The 24,215-nt window shown below is 47.0% G+C and overlaps 3 protein-coding genes across 4 annotated transcripts; 1 reads left to right on the forward strand and 2 right to left on the reverse strand.

The window, feature by feature from the left end:
* Window positions 1–428: 428 nt before the first annotated feature.
* LOC133903044 (protein TIC110, chloroplastic-like) lies at window positions 429–18,055 on the reverse strand. Its single transcript, XM_062344387.1, has 15 exons — window positions 17,278–18,055; window positions 16,073–16,132; window positions 13,042–13,165; window positions 12,830–12,898; window positions 12,648–12,746; window positions 11,752–11,818; window positions 11,480–11,544; window positions 11,124–11,212; window positions 4,485–4,609; window positions 4,306–4,406; window positions 3,808–4,021; window positions 2,730–2,884; window positions 2,472–2,594; window positions 1,349–2,326; window positions 429–965 (listed from the first exon to the last, which is right to left on the reverse strand). Exons 1-15 carry the CDS (start codon window positions 17,790–17,792, stop codon window positions 714–716), a joined length of 3,036 nt encoding a protein of 1,011 aa, XP_062200371.1. The 5' UTR covers window positions 17,793–18,055; the 3' UTR covers window positions 429–713.
* A 796-nt stretch (window positions 18,056–18,851) lies between these two features.
* Window positions 18,852–20,377, forward strand: LOC133904058 (uncharacterized). Its single transcript, XM_062345533.1, has 2 exons — window positions 18,852–19,268; window positions 19,345–20,377. The coding sequence occupies exons 1-2, from the start codon at window positions 19,030–19,032 to the stop codon at window positions 20,375–20,377; spliced, it is 1,272 nt and encodes a 423-aa protein (XP_062201517.1). The 5' UTR covers window positions 18,852–19,029.
* A 212-nt stretch (window positions 20,378–20,589) lies between these two features.
* LOC133903826 (glutathione S-transferase T3-like) lies at window positions 20,590–22,336 on the reverse strand. Of its 2 annotated transcripts, XM_062345288.1 has the most exons (3): window positions 22,282–22,336; window positions 21,317–21,751; window positions 20,590–21,239 (listed from the first exon to the last, which is right to left on the reverse strand). In XM_062345288.1, the coding sequence occupies exons 2-3, from the start codon at window positions 21,734–21,736 to the stop codon at window positions 20,673–20,675; spliced, it is 987 nt and encodes a 328-aa protein (XP_062201272.1). In that variant the 5' UTR covers window positions 21,737–21,751; window positions 22,282–22,336; the 3' UTR covers window positions 20,590–20,672. The 2 variants fall into 2 exon arrangements, with proteins under 2 accessions (XP_062201272.1, XP_062201271.1); XM_062345287.1 differs by lacking the exon at window positions 22,282–22,336 and having other exon boundaries at window positions 21,317–21,882.
* Window positions 22,337–24,215: the final 1,879 nt, after the last annotated feature.

Below are 24,215 nucleotides of genomic sequence, written 5' to 3' on the forward strand. Positions count from 1 at the left end.
AAATCGAACTAAACTGCTCAGCTGTTAAGCTAGCTTTTAGAAAACTCGAAAACTGATTTCTGAAAAAAATAAACTAAAAGCTAAGAAACTAGTTGAAAGAAACTTTCCTAGATTTTGATGAGTTAAGAAACTAAAAAATTATTGCCAAAAACAAACAGTCAGAAACCAGAAAAGTAGTTTTTCAACCAAAAGCCTAATCCAACCAAACAAGCGTTGTCCAAGCCTAAAAACCTAGACTTGAACATGGCATACAAAAAGCCGCGTGGTTTCATCTATGAAGCCTGCGTGTGTACACCCAAAGTCAAAGATACATTGATTGGTCAGACTCCACTGCTGTAACACCGACTAGCTTAACATGCTACATATTGAAAACAGAAAGCTAATGATGAGCACTAGAAGGCTCCAAACTGCCATTGGCACTTCAGATGGGTTAACAACAAAACCGGGTTATGAGAAGAGGGTTTGCAGTCATAGCTGTGATACATGGTGAACAAAAGAGGAAACCAGGAAAGAGCGGAAGACTGTCACCGAATTTCGGTGTCAAAGACTTGTCTATACAAATAATTATGCATGTCAGGATTATGCGTCGTTTTACTTTTCAAAAACATGTGTATGCACCTAGCTACAATAGTAGCAGTTTGCCACAGCACCAAGTTCGTTTCATTGGCAAGGACCTCAACTCTGTTAGCTACCGAACAAAAACAGGACCCTTCCTAGAACGCCAACTCCTCTTCCTCCTGAGTTGTGACCGGCAGTGCTCCCTCCGAGGCCGCGTCCCGGAGCTGGTTAGCCTTCTCGTTGCTTATGCCAAGCAGGTACTGCAACCTTGATAGCTTCTCTGGCTTAGGAATGCTCTTCAGGTAGATGCAATACAGGTCATCTAGCTCTCCCGGTGTGGGCCATGACAAGGATTGTGATGCGGGGACGGCAGCGTCACAAGCAAGCATGTCATTCAAAGATGAAAGCTGCATAGGAAATATATTGTTACCGCACATAACCCATTGAGCATCACAATTACATTATCGTAAGTGGAACTTACTACAACTCAGTGAATTAGTGACAGACATCAGAGCAGTTCTAATATCACAACTAAAGCTGCTAGAATTTTCCAATTTTTTAGTAGGCGCTATGTACTATTTTCCTGTTTAGGTTCTTTGATATGGTGTGCCAGTGATCTAGAATAAACTAAACCCAATATGCCTTTAGGTTACTAACAGTGTCTAAGAGATACTTAATATTGTAAATGGAGGTTTTAATTTGTCTTCCTCTAGAAGTGCTTCTAGCAGCGAACAAAATTTCTCAGAGAAACAAATGATAAGCAGCAGGTAAAGAGGCACTTAGTACATACCACATCGTCTCTCTTCTTCTGCCGAAGCAAGGCAATAGCCTGAACAAGGGAGTTTTCCAACCTAACCTTTGCAATATCCTGAACAATTGACTTTACCTTCTCAGCACTAATGATGAGATCAGCTGGGATCTTTACATACACTTCCTCTTCATCAAAATCACCTGTGCCTGATGAAAAGATCTCCTCAACAGCTTTCCTATAAATGCTTTCTCGCAGTGGTTCCGCAATCAAGCTATCCAGTTGAAAATTTGCTTCTTTCAATCCTCGGACCTGCTGTATACCGATCTGACCTCGAGCAACAGAAGCTTCAATTGCAGAAGACAACTTTGTCGTTGTGATACTCTTAATGATTTTCTGTGCATGTTCAGTAGGCAAACCAACCTGCTTCTGAATCTTTGCAAGCTGGTCAGCCTTGGCCTCTGTTAATTTCCCGTCAGCTAGAATCACTTCTGCCTGTTGCACAAAAGCTTTCTCTGCAAACTTAATGTGAACATCTTGAGCTTCTTTGCGGGTTAAACCAAGTATGTCTCCCAACTGCTTTAGCATTAAAAACTCTGAATCGTCCTTCTTCGTGGAGATTGCTGTTCCAAATGATACGTTAGTTGTCTCCCCAGTGATGCAGAACATCAAATATGTCTCGTAGAGCTCAGCCCTGTCTCTCAATGGAAGGTCATCCTTGAGGGTTATCTCTTTCTGGCTTGACTTTCTAAGCTTTTCTTTGAGCTCTTTATCAGGTCTAGTCTTTCTCAATGTCTCCAGCGATTCCCATTCATATTCATCATCCTCTCCCTCAGATTCTGAGGTTGCGCTTGATGGTTCAGTTTCAGCAGTTGGGGATGGCTCTCCTTTAATGTCAGCTAAAAGCTCACTAACAACAACCGTGTTGAAGGAAATTAACTTTTTCAGCTCTTTTGCGGTTTCAATGCGGTTCCCGGCTGCTTTTGCTCTCTGAATGTAGTTGAGGAATAACTTCCGAACCTGGTCATTTGAATTTGGCAATTTTAGAATAGTGAGCTAGATTTGCAGATGGAATATACTAAAAGGATATAATAGTTTATCAGAGAAGATCAGGAGCAATAAGACACAACAGAATAATTTATCTTTTTGAAGGGAAAATACATACTGATTTACTAAAGATCGCCATGACAGCCTCCGTTTTCAAGTTTAGACTTTGCGCTGCCTTCCTAACAGCCTCTCGTCTATCAGCATCATATCCATCAACAGATACAATAGTTTCCTTCACAACCTGCAATGTCCTAACAAATATAAGAGCACTGATACAGAACAAGCCATCAACTTTGCCTCGACAAGATACGGAACGCACACTAAAAATATGCAGAGTATGTCAAACAAAAGGCGCCACCAAAATATTTAGTATCACCTTTTCGAACAATTGGCCACAGATCTCAGTATGAGCAGCATCCACAGTTTCTTGAGGGATGCAGAGACGCACTTGGAATGCCATCAAAGCTTCCACTTCCTCCTTGCTCAGCTCTCCATCAGCGACAAACTGCTGAAGCTTCTGTTTGTAAATGTCTGAAGTTCAAACCACATTGATATTCAGGATACAAGTGAACAGTGGCACAGCCAGAAAATGTTGAAACTAAAGCGTGCTACATCGTAACTTGGCACTACTACAGTTATACAAACAAGTTACAGCATTAGTATTATGAATATGAATGACAGGCTACTTCTGATCAAAACATTTTGGCTCTTTTTTTTTTTTTTTTTGCTAGTGAAAATTCATTCCTGATCATAAGCAATATAATCCAGGCAAACCAAACAAACAGTTGTCTTTCTACAAATATACTTCCTACAGTTAAGGTATAGCTTTGACAAAGTAACAGCATGGCAGTGCAGAGTTTATGGTGTAACAATGTCATGCACTGATACTCCCTCCGTTTTCACTTATTTGACAACTTTGACCATGGCACAAAAACCAAGGCAATCATTTTTCTACATGGAGTGACCAAAATGTCCCTGATTAAAAAAAATTGTCACAGGTTGAAGCTGATGAAAATAATTCGTCCTGGTGCCAGAAATGGGCCTTGTTGTGCTACTCTGATGCTACGTTGGGCTGTCCAGGAATGTTCTAGTCTTCACCATGAGCCTTCACAAAAAAAATCTCCTGCTATGCCTTTTTTTCTAAATCAGTGTCATCGGATTTTTCTGTCTATGTACTGCATGGCATAGTAGTGTGGGCCCACACAAGTGAATAAAGAAGGGTAAAAATGGAAATGAAATCTCATAAAGCGTAGAGGTGACAAGTATTTGCAAACAAGAGAAGTGGTCAAAGTTGCCAAGTAAACACAAAAGGAGGGAGTACATCAAAGGGATAGAAAGCTACCATATGGAACCATTTAACGAAACCACGTATCTGTTTGGCTCATGATATCCAGGTGGTCACCACAGCTATGCTGTGAAAGAAATGTTGCAATAAGAAAGCGTCGAGATGGTACCTTCATGCATCTTGCTAGCAAGTTCAGGATCAAATTGCAACTTTTCGCAAAGAATTTGGAGGAATGCTGCTTTGCTAGGGACTGAAGCCAATTCACTGTTGAATGATTGAGCAAGTCTCCTTCTGTATATGAGAGCTTTGACATCTGACAAGATACCTTCTGCTTCACGCTTCCCCAGTCCAAATATATTTCTCAATTCATTCAAAGGAGCAAGCTGCAATATTTTATCACGGAAAGATTTATTGTTAAGATGCTACCATGTAAAACACATTGCTATGGTCATAAGGCATGTGCAGAAATACATGGCGATCGATTTTGAGGAGTCGAAATAATGCAGCCTTGCAATGTTGCATTGATCTACTCAAATCAAGCTACTTGGCTAATGGGGCTTATTTCAATTTTCCAGTTCACCTGAATTAGCAGGGGACTTATTTCAACATGTCATTTCACAAGAAAACATCAGTAAACTAGACATGATAGTAAGATACATAGAATCACCTTCTCATCATCAACAATTCCATCTGAAAGTACTTCTGCTGCATAGGCCCTATAGAGTAGCTTTAGATCATCAGCCCTCCTATCATGATCATATTCTCCACCTATGCAGACCAAGCAACAAAAAACAATATCAAATAAGGTTTCACTAAAATATGATTTCAAAAAGCTTCACGTTTTACCTAATGAAACAGGTCCAAGACCACGTGCAAATCGATCAGCTTGAGGGTGCTTGCTTAATATTGTAAGCAAACTATTAAATTTAAGGACACTCTTCACTCCGTCAACAGCCTGCGGTAGGCTATCCCTGCAATCACATCGTTCAGAAGCAAGGTAAAACAACCCATGCTCTGAAATGGTACATCCCAAATCTATAAGCATGCCAACATTCAGAGGATTGACCACTCCTCTGTTAGTCGCTGAATTCTTACTTTTGGTAGTAGAAGAATTCTTACTCTCATCGAGAGAGGATGACACTAGGAATTGGGGCAATTTTTTCTATTTCTCACACAAATACCATACCAACCTGAGGGGTTGGGGATACATATTTATAGGCCCATGGCCAGCCAAGCATATGCCAAGATGCTAGTCCTAGATGCTGTCCTAGATGCTGTCCTCTAGTCTAAGATGCTGTCCTAGATGCTGTCCTCTAGTCTAAGATGCTGTCCTAGTGTCCTAGATGCTGTCCTAAAGCATATGGGCAGCAAGACCACCATGTGGCAGCCCCACAAAGACTGCACAAGGACTTATCCTATCATTCTCCCCCTAAGTCTTGTGCGTCGTCTTGTGGGAAGATTGAACCATCCCGGTCCTGGAGCAGAGCTCAAGGAACTTGAGCCTCCCAAGAGGCTTGGTGAGCAGGTCCGCAAGCTGATCCTTGGTGTTGATGTAGCTCGCCGTGATGCTCCCTTCCTCCAAACAGCCTCGGATGAAGTGGTACCTCACCCGGATGTGCTTGCTCCGTTCATGGAAAACGGGGTTCTTTGCCAGGGCTAGAGCGGACTTGCTGTCCACCCTGAGCTCCACCGCTCTAGTGTCTCTGCCGAGGAGATCACCAAGCAATCGAGCGAGCCAGAGCGCCTGAGTTGAAGCGGTGGAGGCCGCTATGTACTCGGCCTCGCAGCTGGACAGAGCCACCACCTGCTGCTTGACCGACTGCCAGCTAACGAGGCACTTGCCGAGGAAGAAGAGGATCCCGCTCGTGCTCTTGCTGGTGTCGATGTCGCCGGCGTGGTCGCTGTCGCTGTACCCGACGAAGTGTGCCGCCCCAGGGCACCTAGGGTAGTAGAGGCCGTGGTCGAGAGTCCCCGCAACGTAGCGGATGATCCTCTTCACAGCCTGCTGGTGCTCCGTCGTCGGTCGCTGCATGAACCGACTAACGTAGCCGACGGAGAATGCCAAGTCCGGCCGTGTGTGGGCGAGGTAGCGAAGGCTCCCCACAAGACGCCGGTACTGCGTAGCGTCCACCTCCTCCGTCGTGCTGTCGCGGCTCAGCTTCAGCCTCTCCTCCATCGGAGTGAGAGCTGGGTTGCAGTCGGTGAGCCCAGCTAGCTCAACGACGCGCTTAGCGTAGGCGGTCTGTCGAAGCGTGATCCCGGAGTCATCCTGGTGCACCTCGATCCCCAGGTAGAAGGAGAGAGGTCCCAGGTCACTCATCTGGAAGGTGGCCTTCATCTCTTCCTTGAATGCCGCCACCTCCGCATCCTTGATGCCGGTGATCACCAAGTCGTCGACGTAGACACCCACCAGCAAAGCAGTTCCTCCACTGCCCCGTCGGTAGATGGCCGCCTCGTGCGGGCTTTGCTCGAAGCCCATCCCTTTTAGCGTGGAATCCAACTTGGCATTCCACGCCCTCGGTGCCTGCCGCAAGCCATAGAGGGCCTTGCGCAGGCGGAGCACCTTGCCCTCCTTGCCGGGGATCGTAAATCCCGGCGGCTGGTGCACGTAGACCTCCTCCTTCAAGTCGCCGTTAAGGAACGCCGACTTGACGTCCATGTGATGAACACGCCAGCCCTCCTGGGCAGCTAGCGCAAGGAGGAGTCGCACGGACTCCATCCGTGCCACGGGAGCGAAGGCGTCGTCGAAGTCGACCCCCTCCTGCTGCACGAAACCTCGTGCCACCAAGCGAGCCTTGTGCTTGACGATGGCGCCGGCTTCATCCCTCTTCAGCTTGAACACCCACTTAAGGGTGATCGCTCGGTGACCACGAGGGAGGTCAGCAAGCTCCCAGGTGCGGTTCTTCTCAACCGCATCCATCTCCAACTGCATCGCGGCGCGCCATGCCGCGTGTCTCTCGGCCTCTGCAAACGACCGAGGCTCGCCGTCGTCACACGCAAGGTGCAACTGCGCCTCCAGATCGTGAGGCACCAGTCCCGGCACCGGCTGGTCGCCGAGAAGGTTCTCCATCGTACGGTACCGCAACGGCTCGCCGTCGTGGTACGCGTCGATGCGCTCCTCGTCGTGAGGGAGCGGAGTAGCGAGCTCAACCGGGCTGTGCTCGACACGAGCTGGTGTTGGAGTAGACGTGCCCGGAGAGGTGCCTGTCGGTGCTGGAGTGCGTGGCGTTGCCGACTGTGGTGGAGCCGGCGAAGAACTCATCGCAGCCGAGGTCCTGGCTGGAGAACGTGGTGCTGTCGAAGTAGCAGGCGCCGGGGTCGGTGGAGGCTCGGGGACTGGGGTAGACACGCTCGTCGAAGAAGAGCTGCCTACTCCCCCAGCTCCCTCGAGGTGGACGTACTCGACAGTGAAGTCGTCGTACGTCGGAGCCGATCTGTCGTCCATCGCCTTGTCCCACGCCCATCCTCGCCCTTCGTTGAACACAACGTCGCGCGCCGTGTGCACACGCTGTGTCTTCGGGTCGAGGATGCGGTAGGCCTTTGAGCCCTCCGCGTAGCTTATGAACACTCCCGGAGTGCTCCTGTCGTCGAGCTTGCTGATGTGGCCAAGCTCCTTGGCGAACGCGAGGCAGCCGAAGACCCGCAAGTGGGAGACCGCCGGCTTGCGCCCGTGCCAAGCCTCGTACGGCGTCCTGCCGTCGAGCGCCTTGGTAGGCGAGCGGTTGAGGATGTAGACGGCCGTCACCACCGCCTCTCCCCAGAAGACAGCCGGCATCCCCCTCTGCTTGAGGAGGGCCCGAGCCATCCCCACAACCGTCTGGTTGCGCCGCTCGACGACGCCGTTCTGCTGCGGGCTGTACGGCGCGGAGTAGTGGCGCTGAATGCCCTTATCAGCGCAGTACGACGCGAATTCAGCCGCTGTGAATTCGCCGCCGTTGTCGGTGCGCAGCACGCGCAGCTTGCGGCCGCACTCCGCCTCCGCAGCAGCCTGCGCGCGCCTGATGGCGTCCGCAGCCTCTCCCTTGCTGCCGAGGACCATCACCCACATGTAGCGGGAGAGGTCGTCGACGAGCAGCAGGAAGTAGCGTCGTCCTCCCGGTGTGGCCGGTGTCACCGGGCCACACAAGTCCCCGTGCACAAGCTCGAGCCTCTCCTTGGCTCGGAAGCTCGCCCGCTGGGGAAAGGGGAGTCGCCTCTGCTTCGTTAGCACGCAGACGTCGCAGAGCTGCTCCACATGGTCGAGGCACGGCAGGCCTCGCACCATCTCTGCGGCACTGAGCCGCTTCAGGGCCTCGAAGTGAAGGTGCCCGAAGCGCTCGTGCCACTGCCACGCCTCGTCGTCCCGACGAGCGGCGAGACAGAGGGGTTGTGCCACCTGCACGTTAAGGACGTAGAGTCGATTTGTGCCTCTGGTTACCTTGGCAAGAAGGCGACGACGGCGATCCCAAATCCTCATGACTCCATCCTCAACAACCACGCGCGAACCGTTCTCATCCAGCTGTCCCAAGCTGATGATAGAGTTCCTCAACGCGGGAATGTAGTAGACTCCGGTGAGCAGCCTGTGCTCACCAGACACGGCGGTGAAGATGACGGAACCGACGCCCTTGATCTCCACGCCGGAGGCATCCCCAAATTTGACGGAGCCTCGGACGCTAGAGTCAAGCTCGGTGAAGAACTCCCGGCGACCGGTCATGTGATGGGTGGCGCCGGTGTCGAGGCACCACCCGTCAGTCTTGTCGTTGCCGGAGCCGTCGCCGAGGAGGGCGTGTGCTCTTGGCTCGTCAAGGTGGAGGAGAGCCGCTGCGGCCGGTGCCGCTGGAGGTAGCTCTATGCTCGCATGAGCCATGAACAGAGCCGGCTCCTCCTCCTCCGCCTGTGCGACGTGGGCCTGGCCGCGTCGTGGCTGACGACAGTCCTTGGCCCAATGGCCAAGCCGGCCGCAGTTGCGGCAGGTGTCGTCTCGTGCCGGCTTGTGCTTGCCGGCGGTGCCGCCCTGGGCGCCTCCGCGGGCATCACCCTCGGCACGTCCTCGCGCCCCGGCCTGGGCGTCTCTGCGTGCCTTGCGCGGCTTGCCACGCTTGCGGCCGCCTGTCGTGGAAGAAGGCTCCCCCTTCCTCCGGTCACCCTGGCAGGCATCCCACTGCTCCCGAGTGAGAAGGAGCTTCCCGCCAGTGGTGATGGGCCCCGAGAGAGATTGTGGCTCATCGCTGTCGACAACTTTGAGGCGACCTATCGCCTCCTCGATCGACATCGTGGAGAGATCCAGCAGAGACTCGATCGAGCGAGCCATCTGCTTGTACTTCTCGGGGACGCAGCGGAAGAGCTTTTCGACAGCTCTCTCATCGCCGTAGGTGTCATCGCCGAACTGCACCATCTTCTGCAACAGAGTGTTGAGACGGAGAGCAAAGTCATCAACGTCCTCACCTGGCTTGAAGGCCAGGTTCTCCCACTCCTTGCGAAGTGCCTGCAGTGTGGACTTGCGGGCGCGGTCGCTGCCGATGCGTGCCGCAGCGATGGCGTCCCAAGCCTCCTTGGCAGTCCGCTTATTGGTAAGCGAGAACTGCATCTCGGACGGGACTGCTGCGATGAGGGCATCCAGCGCCCGTCGATCCTGGTCGTAGTCGACGTCGCCGTACCGGACTGCCTCCCATATGTGCCGCACCTGGAGCTTTACCCTCATCACCGCAGCCCACTCGACGTAGTTGGTCTTAGTGAGGGTAGGCCACCCACCGCCGGGGCCGACGTCCCTGACAACAGCCTGGAACCCGTGGTGACCACGGTACCGATCCGGGGAGAGAGAGCCACGCCGCCTGTAAAGGCCGCGCTCTCCATCGACCCGTCCGCCACCGTTGCCGTGTGCGCCTCCTCCAGGAGCGCCGCCGGCGTGCGCGCCTCCTCCAGGAGCGCCGCCGGCGCTTCCGCGCCTGTCTGGGCTGCCGCCCCGCTCGTGGGCGTGCGCCGCTGCCCACTGTGCCGCCCGCTCTCGCGCTGCCTCTGCCTCCGGCAGCTCGAGGTCCGCGTCGGCGCTGTCGTCAGCAGAAATGGAGCTGCCGGTGCTGCCGCGCAGAGCCTCGACCTCCGCTGCCGCCGCACGCGCTGCAACCGCCGCCGCCGCTGCTTCTGCCTCCGCTCTGGCTGCTGCTAGCTCCGCCACTGCCAGCCTCGACGCCCTTGCCGCCGCCGCAGCGGTCTCTGCCGCCGCTCGCTCGCGTTCCTCTGCCGCGGCAAGTTCGGCCTCCTGCCGGCGCCGCGTGCTCGAGGCGACCGAGCGCTGAGACTGCCCTGCGGACATGACGCGCTACCGGGGAAGGGCTGCTGCGTGGGGAGAGGGCTGCTTCAGACGAGCTACTGCTGCTCTGCGTAGAGGGAGAGGGATGAGCAGGAGCAACCGGGGCTGCTGCTGCTCTTAGCTGGGGCTGCTGTGAGGCTGAGGGGGGAGATGAGCAGGAGATGCTCAGGCTACAGGATAAACAGGCTCTGATACCACTTGTTAGTCGCTGAATTCTTACTTTTGGTAGTAGAAGAATTCTTACTCTCATCGAGAGAGGATGACACTAGGAATTGGGGCAATTTTTTCTATTTCTCACACAAATGCCATACCAACCTGAGGGGTTGGGGATACATATTTATAGGCCCATAGCCAGCCAAGCATATGCCAAGATGCTAGTCTAAGATGCTAGTCTAAGATGCTGTCCTAGATGCTGTCCTCTAGTCTAAGATGCTGTCCTAGATGCTGTCCTCTAGTCTAAGATGCTGTCCTAGATGCTGTCCTCTAGTCTAAGATGCTGTCCTAGTGTCCTAGATGCTGTCCTAAAGCATATGGGCAGCAAGACCACCATGTGGCAGCCCCACAAAGACTGCACAAGGACTTATCCTATCATCCTCCACAAGGATTCATAATTGCTAATTATGGGTCAAGAAAAGCTCATGCAATTTCTTAAATATCCTCTGGTCTCCTCAGTCCTCACATTCCATTGGAAGGCAAATGGCTCAGCTGCTCCTAATAGTAGCTATAGCTAGATAGTCCCTCTACTAGTAAAACCAAACCTAAACACTTCTCTTAACTACAAGTCTAACTGATAATGTATATGAACACAGTTCATATGTTAACTAGAGATTTGAGAACATATGTGGTTGCCCATGATAGACAAGACAATTGTGAAACCCTGCAAGGACAATAAACACTTCATAACAACAGGACTGGGCCATGTGTGGGAAATGTGGCACATGATGGATGATTTCTTGATTTAAGCAAGGATAAAAAGATGATTGTTACTCATTGCTAGTTAGAGATTTTTTCCTTATTACATATGGCCAAAATTTATACCAAATTACAATCTTATATATCAGGTTTTAGAAAAATGGTTATGCCCTTTCCTTAGAACCATTAACTATTTATCTTAGAACATCACCCAGGTTTTCATGAAAATTGTCAAATGATGAAATCTGGTAGCATGATTTGCAATAGATAAGTAGGTTTCTTACGGTTTACGTGACTTCAAGATGTCTAAAGCTGATGAAATGTTTTCTTGAACTAGCTTCTTAGCATGCTCCCTGAACATCTCCGCAGCAATCTGCAAGAAATCTAAGAGATTTAGGACATCTTACTTAACAACAAAACATGCTTAGATTGATGCAATTTGTCTTTTTCCAGCATACTTAGATCAATGCCAATAATCAAATATAGTAACCTTTTGTTTTTGTTTAGATTCTTAACTGGTGTATGTACATAGTTAGCATGCTATATGGATATGACGTTGTGCTCCAAGTATTGATGAATTTTAAGACCCAATGAAGCAAAAGCAAATGAGCAGCATATATTCTTAGAAGAGAAGGGTTACCTCGTCAGAAAGTTTATATGCAAGTTGTGCTCTCCTTACATCAATGAGCGTGCCTATGTCAAGACCTAGAAAAAGAGAACATTTTGAGTTGTGAATATTCAAGAAATGCAATAAGACTATAAGAGATATATCAAGTAATTAATATAACAAAAAATACCATTGCTATCTGTCCAGTGTACTACTCTAATCTACTTGATATAGCAAATCTTGTAAGCACAGCATGACTTCAAAATGGAACTAATGCCTACAAAAGAAATGTGTTACAGCAGTACCTCTCCCGATAGACTTGAGCTGCGACAAGTATAAATTCTTCGCATTTTCCCTCATAGCAATATCGATCTGGAAAACAACCATAATGTAAAACTAGACGTATAGAAAAGTAAAAGCCGTCGCCAGATCAATAAGGAACAGACAAACAGTTGAAAAGACGTGCGCCAAAATATGAACAAAAAGGATCTGAGACATGTGAATGGCCATATAGTACAAGTCACAGACAACTTGTATTCTCAGGTTATCAGCAGAAATACTCTTTCCATTTGCATCCATTCTAGTCAAATGTTTGAACTTTGACAATGCTAGTCAAAAAACAAACATTTTTATGTCTCATGCACTACTGGTCTTTATGTTTTTTTTCTTTTTGTAAAGTGGAGCTTCAAATGTTGCTTGTGTGGATAACATCACATACATTACACGCATCAATTTTTATTTTTATTTTTTTTGGTGGGGGGTTGGGGTGGGCATTTTATGCACTTCTCATAAAAAGGAAGATGCCCATAGGAACATCAAATATGCACTCTCGATATATCTGGACATATTCAAATTGGGCACAAGGAGCATGTAGGACAACCATGGCAAGTCAAAAAGCACATTCTTTTTGGACTGGAAGAAAGTAACATTTCGGCCAAACCCTCTAAAATACCCCATTGCATCAAGAACAAGTAGCACAGCATTATTCAAAGAGCAAGCCTGTCACTTTAAGAGATATTTCATAACCACAGTGGCAATATTGTTAGAAATTAGGTGAAATTAGACTTCAAAGTTCACAGTTCAGAACAAGCAATCAAATATCATACTCAAGGTGACATTCTGCTCCTCCATGAGATCAAAGCATAAACTGAGACATTGTATACAGAGTATAAGATGGTAAATGAACAAGAGCTAAAACTACCTGAGAATCAGTTACCCCAAAAAGGCGTTTCCATGGAAGTAGGAATGCGGATGCATCTCCAAAGACAAGATTTGATACATATATTAACTTTTGAAATGCCTACAAAGTATTTGCCATGGTTATAATCAGGGTCAACAGAAAAGGTTTCAAAGTGTCTAATGCATGTTCTCATAAACACTTACCCGCCTTTGTTCCATGTCAGCATCACGATCACTTGTTTCTAGCCTCTCTCTGTATATGCGTCTACCAATCTATCACAATTTACAAAAAGCAAGGTAAAAGGCATAAAGATATAGGCATAAAACAGAGGAAATGTGAAAAATGGAGAGTAAAGCAATAAGAACATATGAGACTAATAGTAAGATATAAAAGGGCTTGGATCAGGAGGCAATACCTCCATGTGCATGTTAGCAGCATCTACATCATCGAGCCCAAGAGCTCTTTTAAATTTTGTAATAGCCTCAACCTCACTACCTTTGAGATCTTCATCTACTGGAGGAAGTACTGAGTAAATAAACCTGCACAAAAGCATGGGCAGGACAAGGATGATCAAACAACTGATGTTCAGGATGGTGAGGCTTCTTGAAGAATAATAACCCATTACAAAAATACTGATATGCGAATTGTAAATAGTTGATATTTTTTGTAATAAAAAGCATGAGTTCAAAATATGGGGTGTACCCATGGCAAGCTGAATTGCTGACCATCACGAAATTGGAAGGCTGAAATTCAAAGTTGGACCCCACACCCCCAATGCACAAACACAAACACAAACACCATCACCACCACCACCAGATGAGCTTGGTATTTACTAGTGCTGTGGACCACATTGGCTCTGACCACAATAGGATTTCATGTGAAGGAAAACGCTGGATTAATGGTGATGTACTGCAGCAGGACATGGCATGACAGCAGTTCAGCACTGCATTGAAAATTCTGCACGGAACAGGGCAACAAGTACAGAAGCATCTCGCGGCTTAGTATGCATGTGCAGTCCAAGTCCAGCAAGGACTCCAGGAGGAGATCGGTACCCATGTTGAGGATTGCATAGTTGGTTAGGAATCAGAGTCCATGGTTTAGCAGATAAGAGTCTAGGGAGAATATGAAAATTAATTTGTAAGCTAATAGAGCCAAAGGAGGCAAGCACGTCCATAGTAAAAGGGACGCATTGAATATCTGTATCAGGCAACCAAGATCTTCTCTAATCTATTTGCCTCCCTGAACCACTCTAGTTCTCTCATCCCAATCCATGCTCCAATCTCCCTTCTACTAACCCCTCATCCCCTTCAAGTCATACGTTATGTGCGGTAGTTATCCCGATGTAAACCAACACTCGCATCAATTAGGGCATCTGTTAATTGTACATCTGTTTCAATAATTGTAATTACTTGCCTAAATCCCCTAGCATAGATTAAAAACATCCAGGGACTAATTGCTTATTAAAATATAGTCATTAGTGAAGATGAACTACTGAAAGAAGATCATTTAAACTGGAAGATTATAATGATTTCTTTTTTCATAATCAACAACCTTCATGCCTCCAACTGGTAGTACAATGGAGGGGTCAACAAGTAGTGAATGGTGAATAGCATATTACAAATTTAGCCTAGTAAAAGTTACAAGACAAGTCTATGACATCTAATACTGTCAATTTTTCAAGGGAAACATGCAACCCCCCCCCCCCCAAAAAAAAAGTCACTTGGATTTTGACTCCCCCCCCCCAAAAGTAGTTTTGTTGCAAGAAACCCCCCAAAGGTTTGGTTTTGTTGCAAAAACACCCCCAAAAATTAAAAAAACACAAAAAATTCTAAAAAAAAACTAGAGACAATTCTAAGACCTTTTGTGAAATTTGTTTTCAAAAATAATATCCTTTGCATCATATTTCATGGAGAGGAAGTTTGAAAAAAAAAGAAAAACATGCAGCTCATTTATTAATTCGAGTTAAATGCATAGTTAATTATTTACTAATCAAAAAATCATGAAACCAATTTTTTTACTCTTCTTACATGATCCTCTATCGTCTAAAAATACATGAAATCTTGAAATAGTTATTGTAACGTGCAGGATTGGGTAAATGTGTTGCAGATAGATTAATTCATAACTAATCCATAACACTCCCAAAATTAGTGAAACCACTTTTATTAGTTTACTTAAACAATTATTTGTGTAGGAAAAATAATGGTAGACATGACAAAGTTAAAATAACATGAGTTAATAAATGAGCTGCACATTTTTCTTTTTTTTCCAAACTTCCTCTCCATGAAATATGATGCAAAGGATATTATTTTTGAAAATAAATTTCACAGGTCTTAGAATTGTCTCTAGTTTTTTTTAGAATTTTTTGTGAATTTTTTTTTTGAATTTTTGAGGGGGGTTTTGCAACAAAGTCAAACTTTTGGGGGATTTTTTGCAACAAAACAACTTTTGGGGGGGGGGGTTGCATTTTTCCCATTTTTCAAGGATCTAATACTGTCACTTGATCACCTAAAAGTTGCAACCAAGTCTTCTCACAGATAGTTAGCAATTTTATCAGGCAAAACAATAAATTATATCTCAACCAAAGATTGTTGTACCCCATAATTTGAACAGGGCCGCTTGCAGAGAAGAATCATTTGGTGAAATAATGAAAATGATCTCACAAAAACATACAGAATTAATTACAAGGAATACTGTCTATACACATTCACCGGCACAGGAAGAATGTTTTAAGATAAAATATACAATTGATTGCAACTTGACCAAAAATAAACATTATACAGGAAGTGTAAAATCATATTCAGCAACAAAACTGACACTATTCAATTATGGAGATTCTCAGTTTACTACAGAAGGTAACTGCCAACATCCATGGAAATTGACAACTGCTTGCCAGTTTCCAAAAGATGTAAGTTTATTTAAGAACTAATTCAAATGAGTACCATAAAAGTTGTTCCTCCGGGCCATACAAGTGTCATTATGGGAAGTACCAGATGTGTGGATGAATCTCGATCACTTGAACCAATAATATCTCGCTAAATGTCTAGATTAGTAGATTGGTTATATGGGCACAATATGAGAACAATATGTCATTAAAAATAATTTCAAAATGTTGTACGCCTGTGCGTTTTCAAATATATTATCATAAAAACAATAAATGGTAAAAATTGCATACAGGAGAAGTATGGTAGGTAAAAAAATAACACTTTCTTAAGGCTATTGGGGAAGGGAAGAAATACTAGTATAAATACTTCCCTCTGGGGTAAGATAGTAGTGATAGTAACTAAGGATTGGTCAAACCACAATTCGGCACCTCGATCACAATAGAATTAATGCCATATACAATTACATTTGGCCTAGACAATATTTTCTGGTTGCTATGAGCATTCCCATGTTCACAAGCATTTGAGTTAGCTGAAAAAACATCAAGGGCCTCAAAAGAATCTCACCTGGCATACAAATCACAGAGCTCTGCTTTGAAGGCTGCATCCTGTGTACTAACTCCATATCTAAAACAAAAAATAATAAATCATAAGATTATGGAGAAAGGAGTAAGAGTGGCATTGAACAAAGCAAATTTCGAGAGGACTGATTATGCAATTCACATTCCCAAAAGAAAATCTTAGCTTACATACATGAAAACTCTACATTGCTTCTTTTTACCAAAACAAGATAATTAGGTAAACCAAAATTTACTAGCATTCCAACAACAAATGGGAGCTTCAAAAGTAAGTGGCTAAATAAACATTAGTGCGAGGCTAAATTGGAAAAAAAAAACCAAAGTGCATATCACAACAAAAGGTCTTCAGTTCATAAACAAAATAAAAACCTCAACTAAACGGCACTTGATTCGAACCAGCTAGCTCTCTACCCATTACCCACTACTCTATTTAGGCTGTGTTTGTTTCTGCTTCTGAAACTGCTTCTGCTACTGGCAGAAGCCAGAAGCCAGAAGCCAGAACAAACGAGGTTCTGGAGAAGTGGCTTCTGGAGAAGCCAGAAGCCTGTTTCTGAGGAAAATGAACTAAAGCTGAGAAGCTCGCTGAGATGTGCTTCTCTGAGAAGCTATGTGCTGAGAAGCCAAAAATTTATTGCAGAAGCCAACAACCTATTTTCAAAAGCAGCTTTTCAGAAAAGCCAAAAGCACTGCTTTTCAGAGAAGCTCAAAAGCAGAAGCTCAAACAAACACGGCCTTAGGCTGTGTTTGTTTGCTGCTTCTAAAACTGCTTCTGCTACTGGCAGAAGCCAGAAACCAGAACAAACGAGGTTCTGGAGAAGTGACTTCTGGAGAAGCCAGAAGCCTGTTTCTGAGGAAAATAAATTAAAGCTGAGAAGCTCGCTGAGATGTGCTTCTCTGAGAAGCTATGTGCTGAGAAGCCAAAAATTTATTGCAGAAGCCAACAACCTATTTCCAAAAGCAGCTTTTCAGAAAAGCCAAAAGCACTGCTTTTCAGAGAAGCTCAAAAGCAGAAGCTCAAACAAACACGGCCTTAGTATGAGAACAACAATCATTCATTCAAATCCTAACATAAGGGAGCTGACAAAAATACCAGAACTAGCCTGATATTTTCAGTAGCACGGCAGTAGTTCAAACACCATTCAAGCATACAGGCAATGCAGCAACCATACACAGGGCAACCCGTTCCAAACTCACTTCTTCGCGATGGCCTCCACCTCGCCGTTGTCCAGCTTGGTGGGGTCGTCGTGGCCGGCAACGTAGTTGTGCAGCCCCACCGCGGCGACCTCCGGCACGACGGAGTTCACCGCCGCCGCACCCGCGACGCTGGCCGCGCCGAGCACGGCCGCCCCCGCCACCGCCACGGCGCGGGACCCCCCACCCGCGCGGAGCCCGATGCCGTACCCCGCCGCCGCGGCCGCCGCGGCGACCGCGAGCTCCGCCGCCGTCCGCGCCGCGGGCGGCAGCGCCTCCACCAGCGGCTGCACGCCCGTGAGCTCCCTCCGGGCCCCGAACACCTCCTCTCCCGCGGAGGCGCCCGGCACGCCCTCGCCCGACGCGGCGCGGAGCCGGAGGCGGAGCCGCGCGGAGGCCGCGGGTCTCCGCGGGGGGAAGCGGAGGAGCGGGAAGGGCCTAAGCGGGGAGAAGAGGAGCGCCGGGCAGGCGCCGGGCGCGCGCGGCGAGGGCCTCGCGGAGGCGAGCGGCAGCCCCATGCTCGTGAGAGATCCCTGCTGCCTCGCGGACGGGCGTGGCGCGCTGGGTGTCCTCCTCCTCGGCGGCGGCGGGGGTGGGGTGGGGTGGGGTGGATGGGGAGGGGAGGGTTCGCAGAGGAGGCGCGAGGCGGACCAGCCTGAGGGCTGCGGATAGCGTTGGGATGGGGTGGGATTGGTGCGGCGGGCGCGAGGGGGCGGCTGGACCAAGGGTTTTCGGCCGGTTGCGCGGGCGCGGTCAGGGGCCCCGCGCCGTGATCCCGTCGCCTGTTTCAGGGGCGTTCCGTGCCTAGAAATTCAGAGAATTTCTGGTTCCTGTACGTGGGAACAAGATTTGGTTGGGTTGGGCGTATGGTTATGGCGTCTCGCAGCTGCTATCTGCCGGATTTACATGTACTGTTTTTGGTGGAGTTTTTTTTTCTCCTATTTTATGTAAGAATCCGGTAGTTTTCGATGTCAAGCTCAAGCTATCCATTTCTAGGAGATTACTATAGTTGTAACGGCTGTGAAACTTTTCTACTTATGTGTATTTGAATATGAGATTTACTATTTTCTTTCTACCTCATATTGTTTAGTAGGAAACGGCAAGATGAGTGGATATGATATTTATAAATGTTTTTACCTTATGTAAATTATTGGATGTGTGTAATGTAAACATGTAAAATCTTCAATTTTAACATTATGGTATAGCCAGACTCCAATATCTAATAAACAAAAATATCTCTCACATTCCATCTCCACCAGTAGGTGTGAGTTGAGTAATTTAAATTGACTCCTTAGCCTTTCAACACCTTAGAGCATCTCCATCCGGCCCCCTAAAATTGACCCCTTATATCTTCATATAGGGGTTCTTCCTATCCAGACTGACCCCCTATTTCTCTGTGCGCTCCAACCGACCCCCTAAATCTGACCCCTTATATTTCACTCACCCATATTTTAATATTATCCTTTAACTACCAAATTAATTCTAACGGCTATATTTCTAACGGTTTTTTCCCAACAGCTATTTTTTGCAACGGTTACTTTTTTTCAACGTTTTTTTTTTCAACGGCTATTTTTCCCAACGGCTATTTTTTCCCAACGGCTACTCTTTTGTCCAACAGCTATTTATTTTTCAACGGCTACTTTTTTTCAAACGGCTAGTTTTTTCTAACAGCTACTTCCAACTCTATGTAAACCCGGCCAGTCCCCGGTTGCCATTCACAAGTCACACTCCTTTGTAGTTCCCTCTCTGATCGAAATGAGTCATCATTTTCTGGTAGATTCATCGTCGTCGGAGGAGGATGATGACGACGAATTCATTCTTGCTACACTACACCAAGCACACACTCAATATGCGCTTTTGAATGCTGCACGACCTGGGGGTTCTGTGCCTGGACGTCAGTATATCAACCGCAACAGAGAAGCCGGGCATTGGAGGCTATACGAAGACTACTTTTCAGATGCTCCTACCTACGGTCCAACTTTCTTTCGTCGCAGGTTTGTATCTGTTTTTGTTTGTTCATTATTTTTGTGCATCCTCTGGGGTTCGGCTGATTCTTATTACTTTCTTCAGGTTTAGAATGTCTCGTTCTCTATTTCTTCGCATACTGCAAGCTGTAGAACAACATGATGATTATTTTGTGCAGAAAAGAGATAGAATCAGACGTCTTGGGTTATCTCCTTTGCAGAAGATAACCGCAGCATTTAGGATGCTAACTTATGGAGTAGCAGCAGATGCTACTGATGATTATATTCGGATTGCAGAAAGTACTGCTGTAGAGAGTCTTAAAAGGTTTGTGAAAGCTATTGTTGAAATCTTCGGTGATGAGTACCTGAGATCCCCAAATGATAATGATACAGCTAGATTACTTACAATTGGAGAGCAAAAGGGTTTTCCCGGTATGCTTGGGAGCATAGATTGCATGCATTGGAAGTGGAAGAATTGCCCTGCAGCATGGCAAGGTCAGTTTACCGGTCATGTGCACGAGCCCACCATTATTCTAGAAGCCGTTGCTTCACATGATCTTTGGATTTGGCATGCCTTCTTTGGTTTACCAGGATCTCACAATGATATTAATGTTCTGCACCGTTCTCACCTATTTGCAAATCTAGCTGAAGGGCACGCTCCAGAAGTGAACTACACCATTAATGATCATAATTATACAATGGGGTATTACCTTGCAGATGGCATATATCCTCAATGGGCCACATTTGTTAAGCCAATACCATCTCCACAAGGGAATAAGAGGAAATATTTTACGAAAGTACAAGCAGCGGTGAGGAAGGAGGTGGAACGAGCATTTGGAGTTCTGCAATCTCGTTTTGCCATTGTTCGTGGGCCAGCAAGATTTTGGGATCAAGACACACTAGGACAAATCATGACAGCTTGTATCATCATGCATAATATGATCGTTGAAGATGAGCGAGATGCAGAAGGTGACCACCATTTTGATGGGATGGGAGAAGTTGTGACAGCTTCTCATCGTCCTACGGCTGAACTGCAAGCGTTTCTTCGAACTCATCTAGCCATTACTAACAGGGAAACTCACTCACAGCTTCGTGATGATCTAGTCGAGCACCTGTGGAAAAAATATGGAGGGGTGTAGTGTGTAGTTGTACCAATATAGTCGGTACCTGCCATGTACTGTTTTAATTATGTATGCACTCGTAATAATGTAGTCAGTACCTATTATGTATGCAGTTGTAATAACGTATGGTAATGTATGCAGATTTTTCATCACACAACAACTAACATAGATAGTCTGTACAACTAACATAGATAGTCCATAAAACTAACATAGAGTTTGTACAACATACTTAAAGTTTATACAACATACTTAAAGTTTATACAACATACTTAAAGTGCCAACAAAATACTTAAAGTTCTATATATGAAGTAGCTCAACCCGAGCCTGTGCCAAACAGCCGAGCAATGATCTCATCCTGCAAGCGTGTATAGTAATGTCGTTGTCGCTCACTCATAGCACTAAGATCCATATTCATCACCTTATCATCTTCAATCCTTCTCCTTAACTCAATATCTTGTTCCTTCAGTTCAATCTTTTTCTTCTCAAGTGCAAGTCTTTCATCATTGCGCTCTTTTTTTGCAACCTCTTTCAAGGCTTCTGCCTCTTTCTTCTTAGCCCACAAGTTTTCCATCGCTTCCATGTAAAGATTATCTCCAGAAGAAATGGGATTTTTACCTCGCCGCTGTCGCTCTTTCTCCGCCTTCCTACCTACTGGCCTAACCACGGGCTCTGAAGTATGACCCTCCCCATCAACCTCTAGATGACTCTCATTGGTCCCAGGACTGGACAATGGACTTCCAGTGGTGGATGTCTTCTGTTTTTTCTCGCCGCACCTATCCTTCCACTTTTGCTCGTGCTGCAAGATATTCCAACAATGCAACAATCCGAACGATCTGCCTTTCGGATCTTTTGACTTATACAATTCACATGCATGCATTACCTACACATGTAAGTACACCTTATTAGACTTGCACCACCATATAAAATGACAATCAAATAAAGAAGAGAACATTATACCTTATCTTGTTCTGTCACCCCGCTTTGCCTCCTGTTTTGAATCTGAACATAACATCCACAAAATCGGTTAACACCTTCTAGTATGACAGACCAACGATGCTGTAGAGAATTGGAATTACGATCAGATGCAAAGTCCTTGTGCTCATGAAAATAATCAGTAATTCTTTGCCAATACGTAGCACGTGATTGTTCATTCCCTTGTATAGCATCCAAACTAACTTCTAGCCATGCCGACACCAACATGTTGTCTTCTTTTACACTGAAATTTTTTGATCTAGCCTTTTTTGCTTTTTGGGATGCACCAGCTTCTACATGTGGCGTTTGTTGCTCCTCAAGTGGGCTTGCAAATTGACTATCATCCCAATACGGTCCATTGTCTTCAATGTTTGGATCACTCATCAAATCCAAAAAACTATCCATTGTTGTAACCTACACCTGCATAACACAAATTGTATACATATAATCAATTTTTAGCATTGCAAAATTTACACATAATCAATTTCTACCATTTCTCTCTAAAGCCGGCCCACTCCAAACCTCTCTGCAGCCGGCTCCAAATATCTCCCCGTCGCCTCACTCTCCCAGTCGCCTCCCTCCTCCTCTCTCCCACTCCCCGGCCGGACTCCCTCCCTCTCTCCAGCCGGACTCCTTCTGTGCCAGACTCCCTCCCTCTCCGAGTTCCTCTCTCGCTCAGATCTGCTGGGCGGGGCACCGGAGGTGCTGAGCCGGTGGCGCGGGCAGGGGGGCAGCGGCGCGGGATGCCAAGGGGCCCGGCGGCGCGAGCGGTGGGGCAGCGACGCGAGCGGCGAAGGGGGCCAGCGGCGCGGGCGGCCAAGGGGTCCGGCGGCGTGGGCCACGCGGAGGAGGCGGCTGCGTCGGCCAAAACGGAGGAGCCGGCTGCCAGGCAAGCGGAGGAGGCATCAGCGTGCCAAGCGATGGGACAGGGGAGGGGGGCGAAGGTGTACCTGGCGTGGATGGCGGAGGAGATGTCTGTGGCGGCGCGGGAAGCCGGCGAAGGGGGCCAGCGGCGCGGGCGGCCAAGGGGTCCGGTGGCGCAGCCAGGGGGCCAGCGGCGCGAGCGGCGAAGGGGGCCAGCGGCGCGGGCGGCCACGGGGTTCGGCGGCGTGGGGCACGCGGAGGAGGCGGCTGCGTCGGCCAAAACGGAGGAGCCGCTTGCCGGGCAAGCGGAGGAGGCGTCGGCGTGCCAGGCGGCGGGACAGGGGAGGGGGGGCGAAGGTGTACCTGGCGTGGATGGCGGAGGAGATGTCCGTGGCGGCGCGGGAAGCTCGGTCGTTGATGGATAGGGGCTCGGTACACACTTCCTACAGATGAGGTTCGAAGATGCAATTTTAGGGGTCCCTCAAAGATGAGGGGTGAGAAAGGGAGCCGGTTGGAGAGGTTTTTGTACTGTTTTTCCTAAAAAATAGGATAAGGAGTGGGAAAGGGGGCCGGATGGAGATGCTCTTAGGTCCATCTAGGAAGCTAAAAATTTCCTAAAATGGTATGGGAATTGTGGGTGGTGCAGTTTGAATTGACTTTCAACAATTTAGGTCCATTTGGGAAGTTGAAATTTTTCTAAAATGCTATGGGAGTTAAAATGTCTACATAACCTACATTCTGAACACACCTTAATATATAAAGTGAATTAGTTGGTGTTGCAAACCGAACATATATCCTTTTCTTGTTCAACTCACCGGTTGGCTTACGGAAGATCATTGCAAAAAAAATTTCACCCGTGACAATAAAAACATTGAGCAGTCGACGCAAAGCCCAACACCTTCAGAGATCAAAAGCCATCACATAGCTTCAGTGTTCAATCCTACTGCCAAAAAAATGGGAAAGAAAATACAAAGGGGCCCTGCTGGCAGTGGCACACCGTTACCTGCATCTGCATATCCTACTGTCTCGTGTCCGAAGTACGATCTCACGATCCTCAAAGGCTCGCCGCTGCATGTCTGCGTCATTAGCTTCTTTTCCAAAGCTCATTCACCCAGATCGGACAGTGATTTACGCTCCAATAATCTTCAGAGAGAATGGGTTAAGCCTTTAAGCCCTAGACCCAAGCAATCACAAAGCATGATGCTTCTTCGAAGCCCGAAAGAGAGGGCAAGATTTAAAAAAGAGAAGGAAAAGAAAAAGGAAAAAGATGAAGATGGTTTCAGATTCTCTTGCACGGTGATGGCTTGTAGGAAGAGTAAAGCTCAGCCTCTCGGTGCGACTCGTCAATCACGCGCCACGGGCCAGGTCAGATCCCAGCCGTCCAATTCCCCCGCCCCACCATATCCATCGGTTGGTGCAATTTCCAGATCAAAGTTGCACCGTAAACCTGCCCAAGTTTTTCTCAAGGGGATAATAACCTTCGCCATATTCAGTCCCTGCAGAGCTCTCTGAGAATGAGCTGATTTAGTAAAGCGTTCACTGGGACAAAAATAATACCAATGAGGTCTTAAAACGAAGCATATGGTCTCAAAGTGTTACAAGTGATATGAAAGCTGAACTCTGCTTAAGATTGTGACACATCAGCGCTTAAGTACCAAGATCTTTCTCCTCTTTTGCCCTTTTGGCCACTGTGGAGTCATTTTTTTAATGGTGGAGCTACTAGAGGATAGCCTGCTGAGCACAGGCTACTAGAAAATGTATGTTTAGTTCGTTCAAATTATACTATTCTATTTATGAAGAAAAAAGGCATACTATTCTAGTCCCATTAGCCCGGTTAATTTTTAGTTTAGCACTTCTTTCGCCTATAGCTATGTACCATCAGATGTGCAACCTTTTTTGTTCATTTTTTAAAAAAAAAAATTGGGAGAAAAAGAAATTTATGCACAAATAAAGTAAAAAAAAGATCATATATACAGGCCTTGTTGTGAGCAGACAGATGGAAGCGTCTCGACGTCCCAAG

This window comes from Phragmites australis, chromosome 21 (assembly GCF_958298935.1).
Source record: "Phragmites australis chromosome 21, lpPhrAust1.1, whole genome shotgun sequence".
Lineage (NCBI taxonomy): Eukaryota > Viridiplantae > Streptophyta > Magnoliopsida > Poales > Poaceae > Phragmites > Phragmites australis.

Coding starts and splice junctions, on each gene's coding strand:
- LOC133903044 (XM_062344387.1), bottom strand. CDS start 17,792: ATGGGGCTGCCGCTCGCCTCCGCGAGGCCCTCGCCGCGCGCGCCCGGC. Junction 4,610..11,123: donor ATCTTGAAGTCACGTAAACC/GTAAGAAACCTA, acceptor ATGTGATTGCAG/GGATAGCCTACCGCAGGCTG. Junction 2,327..2,471: donor TGGCGATCTTTAGTAAATCA/GTATGTATTTTC, acceptor TCAAATGACCAG/GTTCGGAAGTTATTCCTCAA.
- LOC133903826 (XM_062345288.1), bottom strand. CDS start 21,736: ATGGATAGTTTTTTGGATTTGATGAGTGATCCAAACATTGAAGACAAT. Junction 21,240..21,316: donor GGGTGACAGAACAAGATAAG/GTATAATGTTCT, acceptor TTACATGTGTAG/GTAATGCATGCATGTGAATT.
- LOC133904058 (XM_062345533.1), top strand. CDS start 19,030: ATGAGTCATCATTTTCTGGTAGATTCATCGTCGTCGGAGGAGGATGAT. Junction 19,269..19,344: donor CCAACTTTCTTTCGTCGCAG/GTTTGTATCTGT, acceptor TACTTTCTTCAG/GTTTAGAATGTCTCGTTCTC.